The sequence below is a fragment of the Oncorhynchus tshawytscha genome, linkage group LG22 (genome assembly GCF_018296145.1).
Source record: "Oncorhynchus tshawytscha isolate Ot180627B linkage group LG22, Otsh_v2.0, whole genome shotgun sequence".
Lineage (NCBI taxonomy): Eukaryota > Metazoa > Chordata > Actinopteri > Salmoniformes > Salmonidae > Oncorhynchus > Oncorhynchus tshawytscha.
In genome coordinates, this window is record NC_056450.1 from 35,849,986 (window position 1) to 35,867,485 (window position 17,500).

General features: G+C 40.5%; 1 protein-coding gene across 1 annotated transcript in view; it reads left to right on the forward strand.

Moving 5' to 3' along the window:
- LOC112222351 (potassium voltage-gated channel, Shal-related subfamily, member 1) overlaps positions 1-17,500 on the forward strand; it is a 69,757-nt gene that overhangs the window by 51,940 nt on the left and 317 nt on the right. Inside the window, exons 3-7 of the mRNA XM_024385142.2 lie at positions 6,372-6,534; positions 6,817-6,900; positions 14,277-14,372; positions 14,584-14,831; positions 15,410-17,500. The exon at positions 15,410-17,500 is cut by the window's right edge and continues 317 nt beyond it. Coding sequence (XP_024240910.1) covers positions 6,372-6,534; positions 6,817-6,900; positions 14,277-14,372; positions 14,584-14,831; positions 15,410-15,611 — 793 coding nt within the window. The 3' untranslated portion in view covers positions 15,612-17,500. The remainder of the gene's footprint in view (positions 1-6,371; positions 6,535-6,816; positions 6,901-14,276; positions 14,373-14,583; positions 14,832-15,409) is intronic.

Genomic DNA, 17,500 nt, shown 5'->3' on the forward strand with positions numbered 1-17,500 from the left:
TTTAATAAGACGTGTGAGTCTCGCTGTGAGCATGTCAATTCTGTCCCGAATGAAGATATACAGTTTTCATGTACAGGATCAGCATACTAAACCAAATGCCAGTACTAATTCTACTAATATTACTGAACAACCATCTCCGCTGCAGTTCTACCTTTACAGTGCTATTACAACTACTGCGATGGTTGTAAATGGCTGAAGCTCTACCTTTACAGTGCTATTACAACTACTGCGATGGTTGTAAATGACTGAAGCTCTACCTTTACAATGCTATTACAACTACTGAGATGGTTGTAAATGGCTGAAGCTCTACCTTTACAGTGCTATTACAACTACTCAGATGGTTGTACATGGCTGAAGCTCTACCTTTACAGTGCTATTACAACTACTCAGGTGGTTGTAAATGGCTGAAGCTCTACCTTTACAGTGCTATTACAACTACTCAGATGGTTGTAAATGGCTGAAGCTCTACCTTTACAGTGCTATTACAACTACTCAGGTGGTTGTAAATGGCTGAAGCTCTACCTTTACAATGCTATTACAACTACTCAGATGGTTGTAAATGGCTGAAGCTCTACCTTTACAGTGCTAATACAACTACTCAGATGTTTGTAAATGGCTGAAGCTCTACCTTTACAGTGCTATTACAACTACTCAGATGGTTGTAAATGGCTGAAGCTCTACCTTTACAGTGCTATTACAACTACTGAGATGGTTGTAAATGGCTGAAGCTCTACCTTTACAGTGCTATTACAACTACTCAGATGGTTGTAAATGGCTGAAGCTCTACCTTTAAGGTGCCAATCTAAAGGCCTTGGTTGGTTTACAAATGTCCCCAGTCCCAAGTAACTCCATTAGCTTTCCTATCAATTGTAGAGTAATCTTTCTCTGGCTCTGTCGCAGCTAACCGCGTTGCGTGGGGTGACGCACAATTGGCCTAGCGTCGTCCGGGTTGGGGAGGGTTTGGCCAGTAGGGATATCCTTGTCTCGTCGCGCACCAGCGACTCCTGTGGCGGCCCGGGCGCAGTGCACGCTAACCAGGTCACCAGGTGCACAGTGTTTCCTTCATTGGTGTGGCTGGCTTCCGGGTTGGATGCGCGCTGTGTTAAAGAAGCAGTGCAGCTTGGTTTGGGTTGTGTTTCGGAAGACGCATGGCTTTCGACCTTCGTCTCTCCCGAGCCCGTACGGGAGTTGTAGTGATGAGACAAGATAGTAACTACTAACAATTGGATACCACGAAATTGGGGAGAAAAAGGGGAGAGAAAAATAAATAAATAAATAATAATAATAATATTTCTCAGCACTTGTAGAGTAATCTTTCTTAGCACTCTGTTTCCCCCTGCAGTTATCCAGCACTGATTTCAACTGTAGAAAAAATGGTTCCAAAAGGGTTCTTCGGCTGTCCCCATAGGAGAACCCTTTTTGGTTTCAGGGAGAACCCTTTTTGGAAAGGATTCTACATGGAACCCAAAATAGTTCTACCTGGAACCAAAAGGGTGGGACCTGGAACCAAAACGGTTCCTTAAAAGGGTTATCCTACGGGGACAGCCGAAGAACCATTTTAAGCTCTAGATAGCATCTTTTTTTCTAAGGCTGTATGCCCTGAGGAGTCCATCAGTAGCTTAAAATTTCAGCAGTAAATCAAATATGTTTGTGGGGCAGTGTTCCTATATATTTTTATTTTTGACCTTTTATGGTCGTATGCATCCTACACACCTGACAGGCTTCTGACACCCCTCCATTTTTATTTATTTTCAACAGTCGCTCAACTCAGCACCTGTGATCAATGGAACAAACTATGCCAATCAGAGGTCAGATGGTGTACTTTATGAGGCAACCACCAGCAACTTGTGTGCCTGATAGCATGTGCTAAAAGGAAGTGGGAAAAAGTGTGCGTGCGCGTGTGTGTTCAGTGAGAGTGGAGGAGAGAGACAGAAATATTTTTCTTAGCTGCTCTGGCGTGATCATTTTCAGTCATGATAAGGGATGGATGGAAATATACAGAATGGTTACCTGGAGGAAAATGGGGAGGGTCATGAATTTTCCATTTCAGTCAAGGGGAGGGTTTAGTATTAGCCTATAGGCTATTTAGTGTGGTCTCTATCAAATGATTCATAGCCTATAGGCTATTTAGTGTGGTCTCCATCAAATGATCCATAGCGTATATGCTATTTAGTGTGGTCTCTATCAAATGATCCGTAGCCTATATGCTATTTAGTGTGGTCTCTATCAAATGATCCGTAGCCTATAGGCTATTTAGTGTGGTCTCTATCAAATGATCCGTAGCCTATAGGCTATTTAGTGTGGTATCTATCAAATGATCCATAGCCTATATGCTATTTAGTGTGGTCTCTATCAAATGATCCGTAGCCTATAGGCTATTTAGTGTGGTCTCTATCAAATGATCCGTAGCCTATAGGCTATTTAGTGTGGTATCTATCAAATGATCCATAGCCTATATGCTATTTAGTGTGGTCTCTATCAAATGATCCGTAGCCTATAGGCTATTTAGTGTGGTATCTATCAAATGATCCATAGCCTATATGCTATTTAGTGTGGTCTCTATCAATGATCCATAGCCTATATGCTATTTAGTGTGGTCTCTATCAAATGATCCGTAGCCTATAGGCTGTAGGCTAGGCTATATGAAGCGCATGCTCGGAGAAGCTGCTGGGATGGTGTAAATAAAACTAAGCTGCATTACACACTGCAATGCGCTCTAAAAAGAAAAGGTTCCTGGAGCATCCTTTAGGGTTTTTTAAAATTAAACCTGTGGGAGAACACCTACAAAGAACCCCTTTTAATTTATCCTCAAATAACCTTTTGAAGAACTTTTTGGGGTAAATGTTTTAACTACCCCCCTCCCCTATTATTACTAATAATAATATGCATAACAAAAAAAACAATAACACAACATTTTAGTTCTCAGTGTTTATTATGATTTTAGTGGCAAAGCATATAAAAAAATCCCAATATGAGGTAAACTCCCAGTAGAGCCCCAAGTCCAATGGGTATATCCTCTGGCCTGTTGATGTTCATGTGTTGATGTTCTCCGTTTTACAGTGCATGGTGATCGAACAGTTTTGGAACAGGTGTAGGGAGGGTGAAGTCTGTGAATCCAAAAATGATTAATTATACAGTTGATCAAAAAAACATGCACTCAACAATATTCATACCTTGGTTTTTGTGGTAAATATGAATTTTAAAAAATGGTATTATGGACATACCTTGTCCAAAGTGTAAAGGCCTGTTGGATTTTCATTGAAGAGGTAAGGGAGGAGGATGGTTCATGTGATCTGCGTAACATTGCCAGTTGACATACCTTTTTATGCCTCCTCGTATACCTACAGACACAAAAGTGAGCAGTTCAGTCATCTGCACCCATTACAGCTACCCTTCAACATGTTCTTATAGCCTACATATTCTTATAGCCTACATGTTCTTATAGCCTACATATTCTTATAGCCTACATATTCTTATAGCCTACATAGTCTTATAGCCAACATATTCTTATAGCCTACATATTCTTATAGCCTACATATTCTTATAGCCTACATATTCTTATAGCCTACATATTCTTATAGCCTACATATTCTTATAGCCTACATATTCTTATAGCCTACATATTCTTATAGCCCACATATTCCTACCTCTTTGTTGGTTGATATCCATTGAATTGTGTCCATTTTCTGTTTTAGAAAGATTTGAGCAAATATGTAAAGATATCATCAGAAAACAATATCAATTTAGATCATACTAGGGACAAACCTTAAATTGAGATCTTTACATTTTTCAGTTAAGTGCCTGCTGTTCTTTCAATTCCAAATGTTTCAGTTGGGCAGTTCGGTTCCTGCAAGAACCCCCACCAACTAAGGAGGTTCCTCGATGAACCCCACCTCCTATGGGGTTCTTGGAAGAACCTTTTGGGGGCAATTTTCATCATCAATTACCCCAAGGTTCTTCAAAGAACATTGAGGATCTTAGAAGAACCCTGGTTGAACCCCTAATTTTTAGAGTGCAGATATTCTAACCCTGTGCCCCGCTCTGCTCTTCCTGATCAAAACTTTTTTTTTGTGCTACCTAACCAATGGCTGTGCTATGTAGGCCTATAGTGGCAGTTCAGGAGTAGAGTTAAAGGCTTCTTCCTAAAAAAATATGCATTAGTCCAAAAAGTTCTATATCGTGTGCGAAGACTAGCCTATGTTCTGTTCAGTTTGAGAGGGAGCGTGTAAAGATGAGAAGGAGGACCGGAGGTCAACTTTGATAGCTTGCTACTACTATAATATATATTTTTATAAAAACAATATGTTTCTTTCCCATAATGTATTTATCAGAGTTATTGACCTCACAGTAAGACAGATTTGAGAAAATTACATCGTGGTGCTGACATTAAACAGATCCAATTATATAACTTGATCGATAACAGCGATTTGGTCCGTGATGCTTTATGCTAGAAACAAGCTGTAAAATAAACAGGAAAGAGGTGACCAAATACATATGGGCATACCTTTGTTACGTTTCTATGACGTTCATTGGCTGAGCTACAACCTTTGTTACGTTTCTATGACGTTCATTGGCTGAGCTACAACCTTTGTTACGTTTCTATGACGTTCATTGGCTGAGCTACAACCTTTGTTACGTTTCTATGACGTTCATTGGCTGAGCTACAACCTTTGTTACGTTTCTATGACGTTCATTGGCTGAGCTACAACCTTTGTTACGTTTCTATGACGTTCATTGGCTGAGCTACAACCTTTGTTACGTTTCTATGACGTTCATTGGCTGAGCTACAACCTTTGTTACGTTTCTATGACGTTCATTGGCTGAGCTACAACCTTTGTTACGTTTCTATGACGTTCATTGGCTGAGCTACAACCTTTGTTACGTTTCTATGACGTTCATTGGCTGAGCTACAACCTTTGTTACGTTTCTATGACGTTCATTGGCTGAGCTACAACCTTTGTTACGTTTCTATGACGTTCATTGGCTGAGCTACAACCTTTTATAGCCGAGGAGACAAAAATGTACATTGCTTGGAAAGTAATCTAATTCTGTCGCTATCAATTGATTGAGCTATTAACTTTCTGTAAAAATAGATGTTTAAACAAATACAGCTTTTAAGGAAACACTGGTGACCTTCTCTCGTTGGGTTAAACAACAGAAGAAGAGTAGCCAGCAGTGAAAGCCTACGTTTTTCTGTGTCATTAGGCCTACTCTGTCTACCTTTCCACCACAGACAGAGCAGGTAGTGGTTAGATTGTTGGGCCAGTAATCGAAAGGTTGCTGGATTGAATCCCCGAGCTGAAAAGTTACAAGTCTGTCGTTCTGCCCCCGAACAAGGCAGTTAACCCACTGTTCCCTGGTAGGTCGTCATTGTAAATAAGAATTTGTTCTTAATCAACTTGCCTGGTTAAATAAAATAAAAAACTTTTGAAAATACCATGCATAATGACATCTCAGATTTAATTATTTGCACACAGGGACAGTTTCATTGCAAACAAGACATGCTTACTTGGCATTGGAGGAATATGATCAAATGAACGCATCGGCCTCTCTCTCTCTGTCCATTCTTAGATTGAATGTTTGGTAATTTGTGTGGTATTCTGCTAATGTTTCTAGTCATGTGAAATGACATCGAATTGCATGAAAGTTTTATAAAAGGCAAAAAAATAATAATCTCAGACCTGCAAATACGATGATAGATTCATGCAATTCTTTTAATTATAAAAAAATATATTTCCATCCCTACTTTTGTGTACTGTGGTCCACAACCTTCTGGTCCGCAGCCCTGTGCAAAATGAATGCATTGTAATGCTTACAGGACCAAGTTTCCATCCATTCTCATTTCAGAGAGGTGTGATTTTCTACAGGTAACCCTTATCATAAACAACGTACACTCCCTAATCAGCCTGTCTTTAATGAGCTGTTCAATTACAAAGATACGTTTCTGAATTTGGACAAGTAATGTACTATAAATAACATGTTCAGACATGCACAGTGAAGATGTGTCACAATGGACATACAGTATTGACGTCTCACTACACATACTGTAGTAAGAGCATGCTTCGGTTGATTTCATTCTCTTCTCACCCTATGAGTTTCTAATTTGAATATGTTTTCTCACTGGTGGTAGAGTGCTGTAATTGTCATCTATTTCTGCCACATTTATTTCTTAAATATTTTTTTGGAGCAATTCTAAAGTAAACTGTTCGAAATTCAAGGCAGGAATTTCAAGGCCGTTAGTTTGTACCTCTTTCTGTCTGTCTATAGTGTGATGTTGAGATACAGCTGTTCCGTCGGACTCGTCCCCCTAATGACCTGAGAGGAGCGTTGCTCACATTAACCCCCCGCTGGCTTGTTGTTGCTGTTTGCAGATATGGAGACATGGTTCCAGACTCCATAGCGGGCAAGATATTTGGCTCCATTTGCTCCCTCAGTGGCGTGCTGGTGATTGCTCTACCTGTGCCTGTCATAGTCTCCAACTTCGCAAGGATCTACCACCAGAACCAAAGGGCAGATAAGATGAGAGCACAGCAGGTAAATGAGAGAGAGGCATGATGTCATTCTTATCATGTGTGTGTCACATTGTTGTTCTTTTGCTGTATGGCGCGATATATGTGTGATAAATAAGTCGGAGCAATCTGCCTTCAAATAACAAGGTGCTCTTGTCAGGCAAAAAGCCTATTGTAAAGCTACGAGGAAACACACTGTCTTGTGAAATGGGAGTTTTGTTTTTATTCCCCAGATATTGCTCACTGGGTTGTATGTGGAACAAGTGCTGACACGGGCATTTCTGTCCAATTCTTTTCCATTCTCCAGAAAGTGCGTCAGGCAAGGATTCGAATGGCTAAAAAAGGGGCCACCAATGCATTCTTGCAGCACAAAGAGGATGGGGGATTGCAGGTGAGGAATTCACATGAACAAATGTTACCTTATGGTCATATACAGACAATCAAGGTAATTTCACGTGTTCACGTTTGGATTTCAAATGTACAGAATACAGTATCTAATCTAAAGTATGTTCAACACAGTAGGGACGAGTGAATAGTAAAAGGTTACATATACCTACATGAATGCTTTTAGCAGAGGCTCCAAAGTGCTGGGATGGACTGATAAGATCAAGCACTTGTTCAGCCTTGTGATGAAACAAAATAACACTAAAGCTTTTAATCTGAAGCTTTTGTTTTGTTGCCATGGTATCATTTACTGTAGCTTTTAACTAACTGTAGCTTGTAACTAACTGTAGATTGTAACTGACTGGAGCTTGTAACTTATTGGAGCTTCTTCTTGGCCAGTAATGACTGTATTTACTTCAGAATTAGACAGATTACTGTTCTCTCTGTCTCGCTTTCTCTCTCTCTATTTCTATCTCTAACGCTCTCTCTCCATTCTGGAACACCTTCACCACACCAGCACGTTCTGCTGCAGTTCCACTAAATCTGCATAAGAATGTCATGTCGCTGACAACAACACAAAACGGATGAATATAGCACATTGTGGGGATCAGTCATCTTCAGTTTCAAAGGTGTTTAAAATAACCAAATGTCACATTGACAGTCATTAATATTTCATCCCAAACTTCCCCTTGATTAAATCTATCCACCGGAGGCAGTCCTGCAATCCCCCCCGCCCCAGAATGAGACAAAGTCTCATTGACACTGTGTTAACCAATGACATAAGGTCCCTGCCTATATGAGGCATTCTTGAGAGGTGTGTGTGATGTGGAATCCTATTGTGAGGTCATCGAGTCAGAGGACAGAAAGCAGATGTTGTGGACAGGTGGGTTATGGACACACAGACATAATGATGTTAGCAGCTGGGACCAGAACAGATAAAGAGAGTTACTAGAGGATGAGTTGCAATTCACTGCTCTCACGAGTCACCCTTACCAATACCCAGAACCTCACCTAAATGAAACATTCTAACATACAGTATCTAGCTTGTTATCACTTGGATTTCCCTAGTTATTGCCCTCCTGAGGAAAAATCTCGTCATATAGTATAAAATCATGTCATATAGTATAAAATCACATCATATAGTGTAAAATCACATCATATAGTATACAATCACGTCATATAGTATAAAATCACATCATATAGTATAAAATCACATCATATAGTATAAAATCACATCATATAGTATACAATCACGTCATATAGTATAAAATCACATCATATAGTGTAAAATCACATCATATAGTATAAAATCACATCATATAGTATATTGGCCATATCCTCTTTTGAAATGCCCTATATGGAATATAGGCATTGGGTAACTATTCTAATGTTATCATTGCACATAACACATAACCCCTCCAGGATGACCCCTCCTCACAGAGATTTTACCCCACGTAACCATTGCAGTTCATGGGGTTGCTATGCCGACGGCGGTTGGTAATCCTTAGTTGTATTTTTTGATTTGAAAGAAATTGTGCATTCTACCGTAAGAGGAGAGAATAGCCTGTGGGTAAAGCTTTGGGGAAAAAGAAAAGGCTGAAGGTTTACTGTTGGCCTGCAGCTGTACCTACCGACATACAGTACTGTGTGCATGGCAGACTAGTCTATTTAGTATCTGTGTGTTGAATCCATTCTTAGAACAGAAGGTGCTACCTAGAACCATAAAGTATTCTTCCATTGTCCTTATTTGAGAAACCTCTGAAATTACTCTTGTTTTGGTTCCAAGTGGAACCCTTTCACAAATACGAGGTTCTAAGTGTTATATTTACCTTTATTTAACTTGGCAAGTCCGGTAAGAACAAATTCCTATTTACAATGACGGCCTACACCGGCCGAACCCGGACGACACTGGGCCAATTGTGCGCCACCCTATGGGACTCCCAATCACAGCCGGTTGTGATACAGCCTGGATTCAAACCAGTGTGTCTGTAGTGACACCTCTTGCACTGAGATGCAGTGCCTTAGACCGCTGCACCACTCGGGAGCCATATCCATATACATGGAAACATTTCACCACTAAAATGTTCATCACTAAAAAGTATTACCTGCCTCACCACCAAAGGGTTTGACTACCTGAAACCAAAAAGGGTTCTCCTATGGGGACAAGCGAAGAACCCTTTTTTTTCCTAAGAGCATACACGCTATGATGCCAAATATGATTGAAAACAATTCAACTGTAAATATCTCCTGTAACTGTCCTTAATAGCCGTAGCCAGGGGAAGGAGGTGAAGAAGTGTTCCATCTTCCTGGCAGACATATTTCAGTATCCTAATCTCTCTTCACACCAGTGGAGGACAGAAGAATATGAGAAGACAGTCTGCTGATTTAAGGACTAGAGGTGATAGAGGAGGAGGAGGAGGCAGAGATAGAGAGAGATTTAATTCCCATCTTTACTAATGTACCAGGTTGAGTCCTGAGTAGTCTTTATTCTGTTTCTTCTCAGCAGTTGAAGTCAGTATAATCCAATATTTACAATCCCAGAGTGAGATCAGGGATCTATAAACCCATTACTTACAGGACTGCAGAGTTATTTATAAACCTAGAAGGGTTGTTTTCTCTCCCAGGTCTTTTCTTGGTTTTGGCTGCAGTATAGTCTCTATATCAGTTTGTGGGACGATGTTATCGGACATGTCTGTCGTGATTCCAGCAGGTCTCCAGACTGGCTTTGTGACTAACAGAGCTGTTTCCCTGCTCCATCCCTCCCAGCCTGGCACACTCATGTCTCTCAGTCTAACAGAGTAGATCATCTGTATGGTAAGGATTTTGACAGGCTGTTCACCGTCTATAACAGTTATGATGGTGATTAACCACCTTGACCTGGAAATCTTAGCTAGATTTTTAGGAAGCATCTGAGGTGGCACTGGTCCTCTGGGGTTCTGTGTTCAAATAATAATAGTACCAGTAATAATAATAGTACTAATAATAGTAATAATAGTAACAGTAATAAAAACAGCAATAATAATAGTACTAATATTAGTAAAAATAGTAATAGTAATAATAATAGTACCGATAATAGTGATAATACCAGTAATAATACCAGTAATAATAGTAATACTACCAGTAATAATAGTAATACTACCAGTAATAGTGGTAAAAGTAATAATAATACTACCAATAATCATAATAGTAATGATGCTATTAATAATAGTAATACTGAAGTAATAATAAAAGTACTAATACGAGTAATAATACTAGTAATAATATTAGTAATAATAGTAATACTACTAGTAATAATGCCAGTAATAGTAATTGTAACAATAATAGCACCAATAATAGTAATTATACTGGTAATAATACTAGTAATCACACCAGTAATGACAATCATACTACCAGTGATAGCAACAGTAATAATACTGGTAATAATAGTAATGGTAATAATGCTAGTACCAATAATAGTAATGGCACTGGTAATAATGCTAATAATGATACTAGTAATAACAGTAATAATAATACTACGAATAATAGTAATAACACTAGTAATAATGGTAATAGCAATAATACTAGTAATACTACTGGTAATAAAAGTACTGATAATAGTACTAATAATAGTAATAATACTAGTAATAATACCAAGTAAAATAATAGAATATAGACAGAACCTTGTCTTGTCTACATATATATATATTTACAATTAGTTAAAAATTCGATACAGTTGCTGCAGTTAAAAGTGACGAAGTGTGTAAACAAAGATTGTGACCAGTGACTGACAAGTATAACTGTTAATTGAGGGGTGAGGGTGTGCAGCGTCCAGTGGATAAATGTATGTTTTGGGGGAGAACAGCCCGTGAAAGCAGGGAGAACAGGCTGGGTCAGGCTGGGTCCCCTGATGATCTTCTTTGCCTTCCTGTGACACCTGGTGTTGTAGTTGTCGTGGAGGACAGGCAGTGTGCAGACAGTGGTGCGTTCGACTGAGTGTACAACCCTCTGTAGTACCTTGTGGTCAGCGGTGGTGGAGTTGTTGTACCAGGCTGTGATGCAGCCTGACAGAATGCTCTCGATGATGATCCTGTAGAACACTGTGAGGGCTCTCAGGGACAGGCCGAATTTCTTCAGCCTCTCGAGGTTGAAGAGTTGCTGTCGTGCCTTCTTCACTACGGTGTCCGTGTTGTTTGACCATTTCAGCTCCTTGAAGATGTGGGACTTTACGAGGGACTTGACTTTTTCTCCACTAGAGGTCGACCGATTAATCGGAATGGCCGATTAATTAGGGCCGATTTCAAGTTTTCATAACAATCGGAAATCTGTATTTTTTGTTATTTAACTAGGCAAGTCAGTTAAGGACACATTCTTATTTTCAATGACGGCAGAATGACACATTTTCACCTTGTCAGCTCGGGGGATCTAATCTTAAAGGTAACTAGTCCACTGCAATAACGACCTGCCTCTCTCTCGTTGCACTCCACAAGGAGACTGTTACGCGAATGCAGTAAGCCATGGTAAGTTGCTAGCTAGCATTAAACTTATCTTATAAAAAACAATCAATCAATCATAATCACTAGTTAACTACACATGGTTGATGATATTACGAGATATTATCTAGCGTGTCCTGCGTTGCATATAATCTGACTGAGCATACAATTATCTAAGTATCTGACTGAGCGGTGGTAGGCAGAAGCAGGCGCGTAAACATTCATTCAAACAGCACTTTTGTGCGTTTTGCCAGCAGCTCTTCGTTGTGCGTCAAGCATTGCTCTGTTTATGACTTCAAGCCTATCAACTCCCGAGATTATCCTGGTGTAACCGAAGTGAAATGGCTGGCTAGTTAGTGTGCTAATAGCGTTTCAAACTTCACTCGCTCTGAGCCTTCTAGTGGTTGTTCCCCTTGCTCTGCATGGGTAACGCTGCTTCGAGGGTGGCTGTTGTCGTTGTGTTGCTGGTTCGAGCCCAGGGAGGAGCGAGGAGAGGGATGGAAGCTATAGTGTCACACTGGCAGTACTAAAGTGCCTATAAGAACATCCAATAGTCAAAGGTTAATGAAATACAAATGGTTTAGAGGGAAATAATCCTTTAATTCCAATAATAACTACAACCTAAAACTTCTTACCTGGGAATATTGAAGACTCATGTTAAAAGGAACCACCAGCTTTCATATGTTCTCATGTTCTGAGCAAGGAACTTAAACGTTAGCTTTTTTACAAGGCACATATTGCACTTTTACTTTCTTCTCCATGTCACGTTCTGACCTTAGTTCCTTTGTTTTGTCTTTTGTTTTAGTATGGTCAGGGCGTGAGTTGGGTGGGTTGTCTATGTTAGTTTTTCTATGATTTTCTATTTCTGTGTTTGGCCTGATATGGTTCTCAATCATATGCAGCTGTCAATCGTTGTCCCTGATTGAGATCCATATTTAGGTAGCCTGTTTTATATTGTGTTTTGTGGGTGGTTATTTTCAGTCTTTGTGTGTCTGCACCAGATAGAACTGTCTCGGTTGTCACTTTGTTGTTTTGTGTTTTTGAAGTGTTCAGTTTTCCATTAAAAAGATGAACACTAACCACGCTGCGCTTTGGTCCTCTCCTTCTTACACCCAAGACAACCGTTACACTCCAACACTTTGTTTTGTTGTAATTGTCATTATTACGAATTTTAAAAAATTACAAATGGCCGATTAATCGGCATCGGCCTTTTTGGTCCTCCAATAATCGGTATCAGTATCGGCGTTGAAAAATCATAATCGGTCGACCTCTCATCTCCACGGCGGCTCCGTTGATGAGGATGGGGGCGTGCCCAGCCTGGTTCTTCCTGAAGTCCACAATCAGCTCTTTTGTTTTGCTGACGTTGAGGGAGAGGTTGCTTACCTAGCACCACGACGTCAGAGTACCTTCCTCTTCCCTGTAGGCCGTCTCGTCGTTGTTGGTAGTCAGGCATAAAATTGTTGTCTGCAAACTTGATGATGTAGATGGAACTGTGTGAGACCACGTAGTCGTGGGTATACAGGAGACAGTTCTTTGTGTCCGGGTTAACATCACTAGAGAGGGAGAAGACTTACTGTACAGACAGTCAAGGGCAGTCACTCAGTAATAAGCTGTGGAGGTATACTGTCTACTCATCAGTATACTGTCAACTCATCAGTATAATGCCTACTCATCAGTATACTGCCTACTCATCAGTATACTGCCTAATCATCAGTATACTGCCTACTCATCAGTATAATGCCTACTCATCAGTATAATGCCTACTCATCAGTATACTGCCTACTCATCAGTATACTGCCTAATCATCAGTATACTGCCTACTCATCAGTATAATGCCTACTCATCAGTATAATGTCTACTCATCAGTATACTGCCTACTCTTCAGTATAATGCCTACTCATCAGTATACTGCCTACTCATCAGTATACTGCCTAATCATCAGTATACTGCCTACTCATCAGTATAATGCCTACTCATCAGTATAATGCCTACTCATCAGTATAATGCCTACTCATCAGTATACTGCCTACTCATCAGTATACTGCCTAATCATCAGTATACTGTCTACTCATCAGTATACTGTCTAATCATCAGTATAATGTCTACTCATCAGTATACTGCCTACTCATCAGTATACTGTCTACTCTTCAGTATACTGTCTACTCTTCAGTATAATGTCTACTCATCAGTATACTGCTCTACTCATCAGTATATTGTCTACTCATCAGTATACTGCCTACTCATCAGTATACTGTCTACTCTTCAGTATAATGTCTACTCATCAGTATACTGCCTACTCATCAGTATAATGTCTACTCATCAGTATATGCTCTACTCATCAGTATATGCTCTACTCATCAGTATAATGCCTACTCATCAGTATACTGCCTACTCATCAGTATACTGCCTAATCATCAGTATACTGTCTACTCATCAGTATACTGTCTAATCATCAGTATAATGTCTACTCATCAGTATACTGCCTACTCATCAGTATACTGTCTACTCTTCAGTATACTGTCTACTCATCAGTATACTGTCTACTCATCAGTATACTGTCTACTCTTCAGTATAATGTCTACTCATCAGTATACTGCCTACTCATCAGTATACTGTCTACTCTTCAGTATACTGTCTACTATTCAGTATAATGTCTACTCTTCAGTATAATGTCTACTCATCAGTATATGCTCTACTCATCAAATACTGTATTATTGCCTAAAGAATAACTCATTCTACAATGTTTGTTGGACAAAATCACCTCCCATTTGTGTTTACAATCTGAAGTTTGCTTACCACGGCAATACGTTGCCAACTACTAACTACCATTGATGTGATGGAGTTACACTGATAAGGGCTTTTCATGTGTGGCTATGTTGGGCTAAGTGAGTTGCTGTCTTGCTGTGTCCCTCAGGGTGGCGATAGTGACAGCACAGCTTTTTGTGTGAAGAACAGGTCCGCCTTCGAGCATCAACATCATCATCTATTGCAGTGCTTGGAGAAAACCACCGTGAGTGCTGCTTTTAAAAAAAAATCTCATAGATAATATTGTCTGATACGTTTATTGCTCATTTTGATGTACTGTGTATATACTCACCAGTGTTTCACACTTTCAGCAGTTATGAGAAGTTATCATATAGTATACAGCCACCTGCAGCTAGTTTAAAGATGGCCGTTCAGAGGCCAGGATAGACGTCTTTCTTTCTTTTATGTGTCGACAGAATCACGAGTTCACCGATGAAGTCACCTACAGCGAGGTGTGTATGATGGACTCAATGGGCTTCCGCACCAGCCGCAGCACTTCCTTGTCCAGCCAGCAGGGGGCCACCACCACCTGCTGCTCTCGGCGGGCCAAGAGGAGGGCCATTCGCCTTGCCAACTCCACCGTATCTGTCAGCCGGGGAAGTGTGCAGGAGCTGGACACGCTGCACGTCACCAAGACACCTGTTGGTACTCAGTACCCACAGAGGTACTGTACAGCACACACTGTCCACCTGATCCAAGGAGCCCATCCTCCCTTTCTATCTTTGCCTCACCACTCAATCACCTGTAGGCTGTTGATGTTTTACTACATTTAGCTCTGGCCCATTCATTAAAAAGAACATTCTGCTGATCTTAAATTACAAGCTGAGTTCGAACAGTTTCTAAGTTGTTCAAACTCTGCTGGCTCTACCTATGTTGATGCTGTCGATGTTTTGTCAAAACAACCTCCATTGGGTTTAATGAGAAATGTAGGTGAAAACAATGGGAAAATGTATTTAATTTGTCACTGTAGCGTGACATTGTTTATTTTTAAGGGAAACAGTTGATAATGGTGAGTTTGTTTGTTTTATTGAGTGCTTGCATTTCTATACATAGTTGCTATGATGGATGTATCACTATACAGACAGTGGAAGAACAAACTACTTGTCTTGAATACACTGATCTACTTACTTACTGATCTTCCTCTCAACATAAACACATTTGACTATTTTGGGGTAATGGTGACAGATACGTGCATTGTCTAACTTTATTTCGGTGTGTGTGTGTGTGTGTGTGTGTGAGCAGTCGCTCCAGTCTAAACGCCAGAACTGAAGACCTGAAGCTGAACTGTACTGACTACACAGCAGCCATCATCAGTATCCCCACTCCCCCAGCCAACAGTCCTGATGAGAGCCTACCTAACTCACCCGCCATCCCTGGCATCCTACGCAACTCTCGCTCCAGTATCTATAACACCCAGGAAACTGTCAAGATCTCCTCTTTATAACCCTCTGAAGCACAGCTTGACCCATTGCACAAAACAAGAGGAATGGGGTCCATCAGAGAAGAACATGGGAAAGAAGGATGATAACGTCCACACTCTTTGCAAATGCTTCACTCCGATACCAACGTAATGTCTACTGAATAGTCAAGGTAGGGGCAGCGTGAGAAAATTAAAGTAAATTAATTCTAACTATCCATTTGATGTGCTGGAACAGTTACTGTGAGGTTGACCTTTTGGCCCAGGGAGATACGGGGGGTTCGAAGCAGTACCACAGACACAATCTGAGCTGACCAGGAACAGGTGACAATGCCTCTTGGACAGAGAAGGGACACAGATGGATGGTGTGGTTACTAAGAGTGCTTTTCAACAATAATATACCCACCGTGGCATCGAAAGCCTTTAACTTTTTAAAGATATGCAACGTTAGAACAAGCAGGAAAAACTAATATACATAATGTGTGTAAAGAAATTGCAGGGAGAGATTATAAAGATTATGAATAATTGCACAATTATATTGATATTTAAATACATCTTTACAGATAGAAATATGAATACCGTATTCTGCAATAGATATCTTTACACAAATGAATTTGAAAATAAAAGGAGTGATCGTTAGATGGTACTACATATGTAACATATTTTATATCATACGTCTCTAAATCACATGCATCTCCAAACTTGTCAGTGTAATGACGAGCTTAATACAGCTGTGCATGTTCCTGTTCAGTAGACGGTGGAGGAGAGGAGCTACTGATATTAGTCCTGTTCAGTAGACGGTGGAGGAGAGAAGCTACTGATATTAGTCCTGTTCAGTAGACGGTGGAGGAGAGAAGCTACTGATATTAGTCCTGTTCAGTAGATGGCGGAGAAGAGGAGCTACTGATATTAGTCCTGTTCAGTAGACGGTGGAGGAGAGAAGCTACTGATATTAGTCCTGTTCAGTAGACGGTGGAGAAGAGAAGCTACTGATATTAGTCCTGTTCAGTAGATGGCGGAGAAGAGGAGCTACTGATATTAGTCCTGCTCAGTAGACAGTGGAGAAGAGAAGCTACTGATATTAGTCCTGTTCAGTAGACGGTGGAGAAGAGAAGCTACTGATATTAGTCCTGTTCAGTAGACGGCGGAGAAGAGGAGCTACTGATATTAGTCCTGTTCAGTAGACGGTGGAGGGGAGAAGCTACTGATATTAGTCCTGTTCAGTAGACGGTGGAGGAGAGAAGCTACTGATATTAGTCCTGTTCAGTAGATGGCGGAGAAGAGGAGCTACTGATATTAGTCCTGTTCAGTAGACGGTGGAGGAGAGAAGCTACTGATATTAGTCCTGTTCAGTAGACGGTGGAGAAGAGAAGCTACTGATATTAGTCCTGTTCAGTAGATGGTGGAGAAGAGGAGCTACTGATATTAGTCCTGTTCAGTAGACGGTGGAGGAGAGGAGCTACTGATATTAGTCCTGTTCAGTAGACGGTGGAGAAGAGAAGCTACTGATATTAGTCCTGTTCAGTAGATGGTGGAGAAGAGGAGCTACTGATATTAGTCCTGTTCAGTAGACGGTGGAGGAGAGGAGCTACTGATATTAGTCCTGTTCAGTAGACGGTAGAGGAGAGAAGCTACTGATATTAGTCCTGTTCAGTAGACGGTGGAGAAGAGAAGCTACTGATATTAGTCCTGTTCAGTAGACAGTGGAGAAGAGAAGCTACTGATATTAGTCCTGTTCAGTAGACGGTGGAGAAGAGAAGCTACTGATATTAGTCCTGTTCAGTAGACGGTGGAGAAGAGAAGCTACTGATATTAGTCCTGTTCAGTAGACGGTGGAGAAGAGATGCTACTGATATTAGTCCTGTTCAGTAGACGGTGGAGAAGAGAAGCTACTGATATTAGTCCTGTTCAGTAGA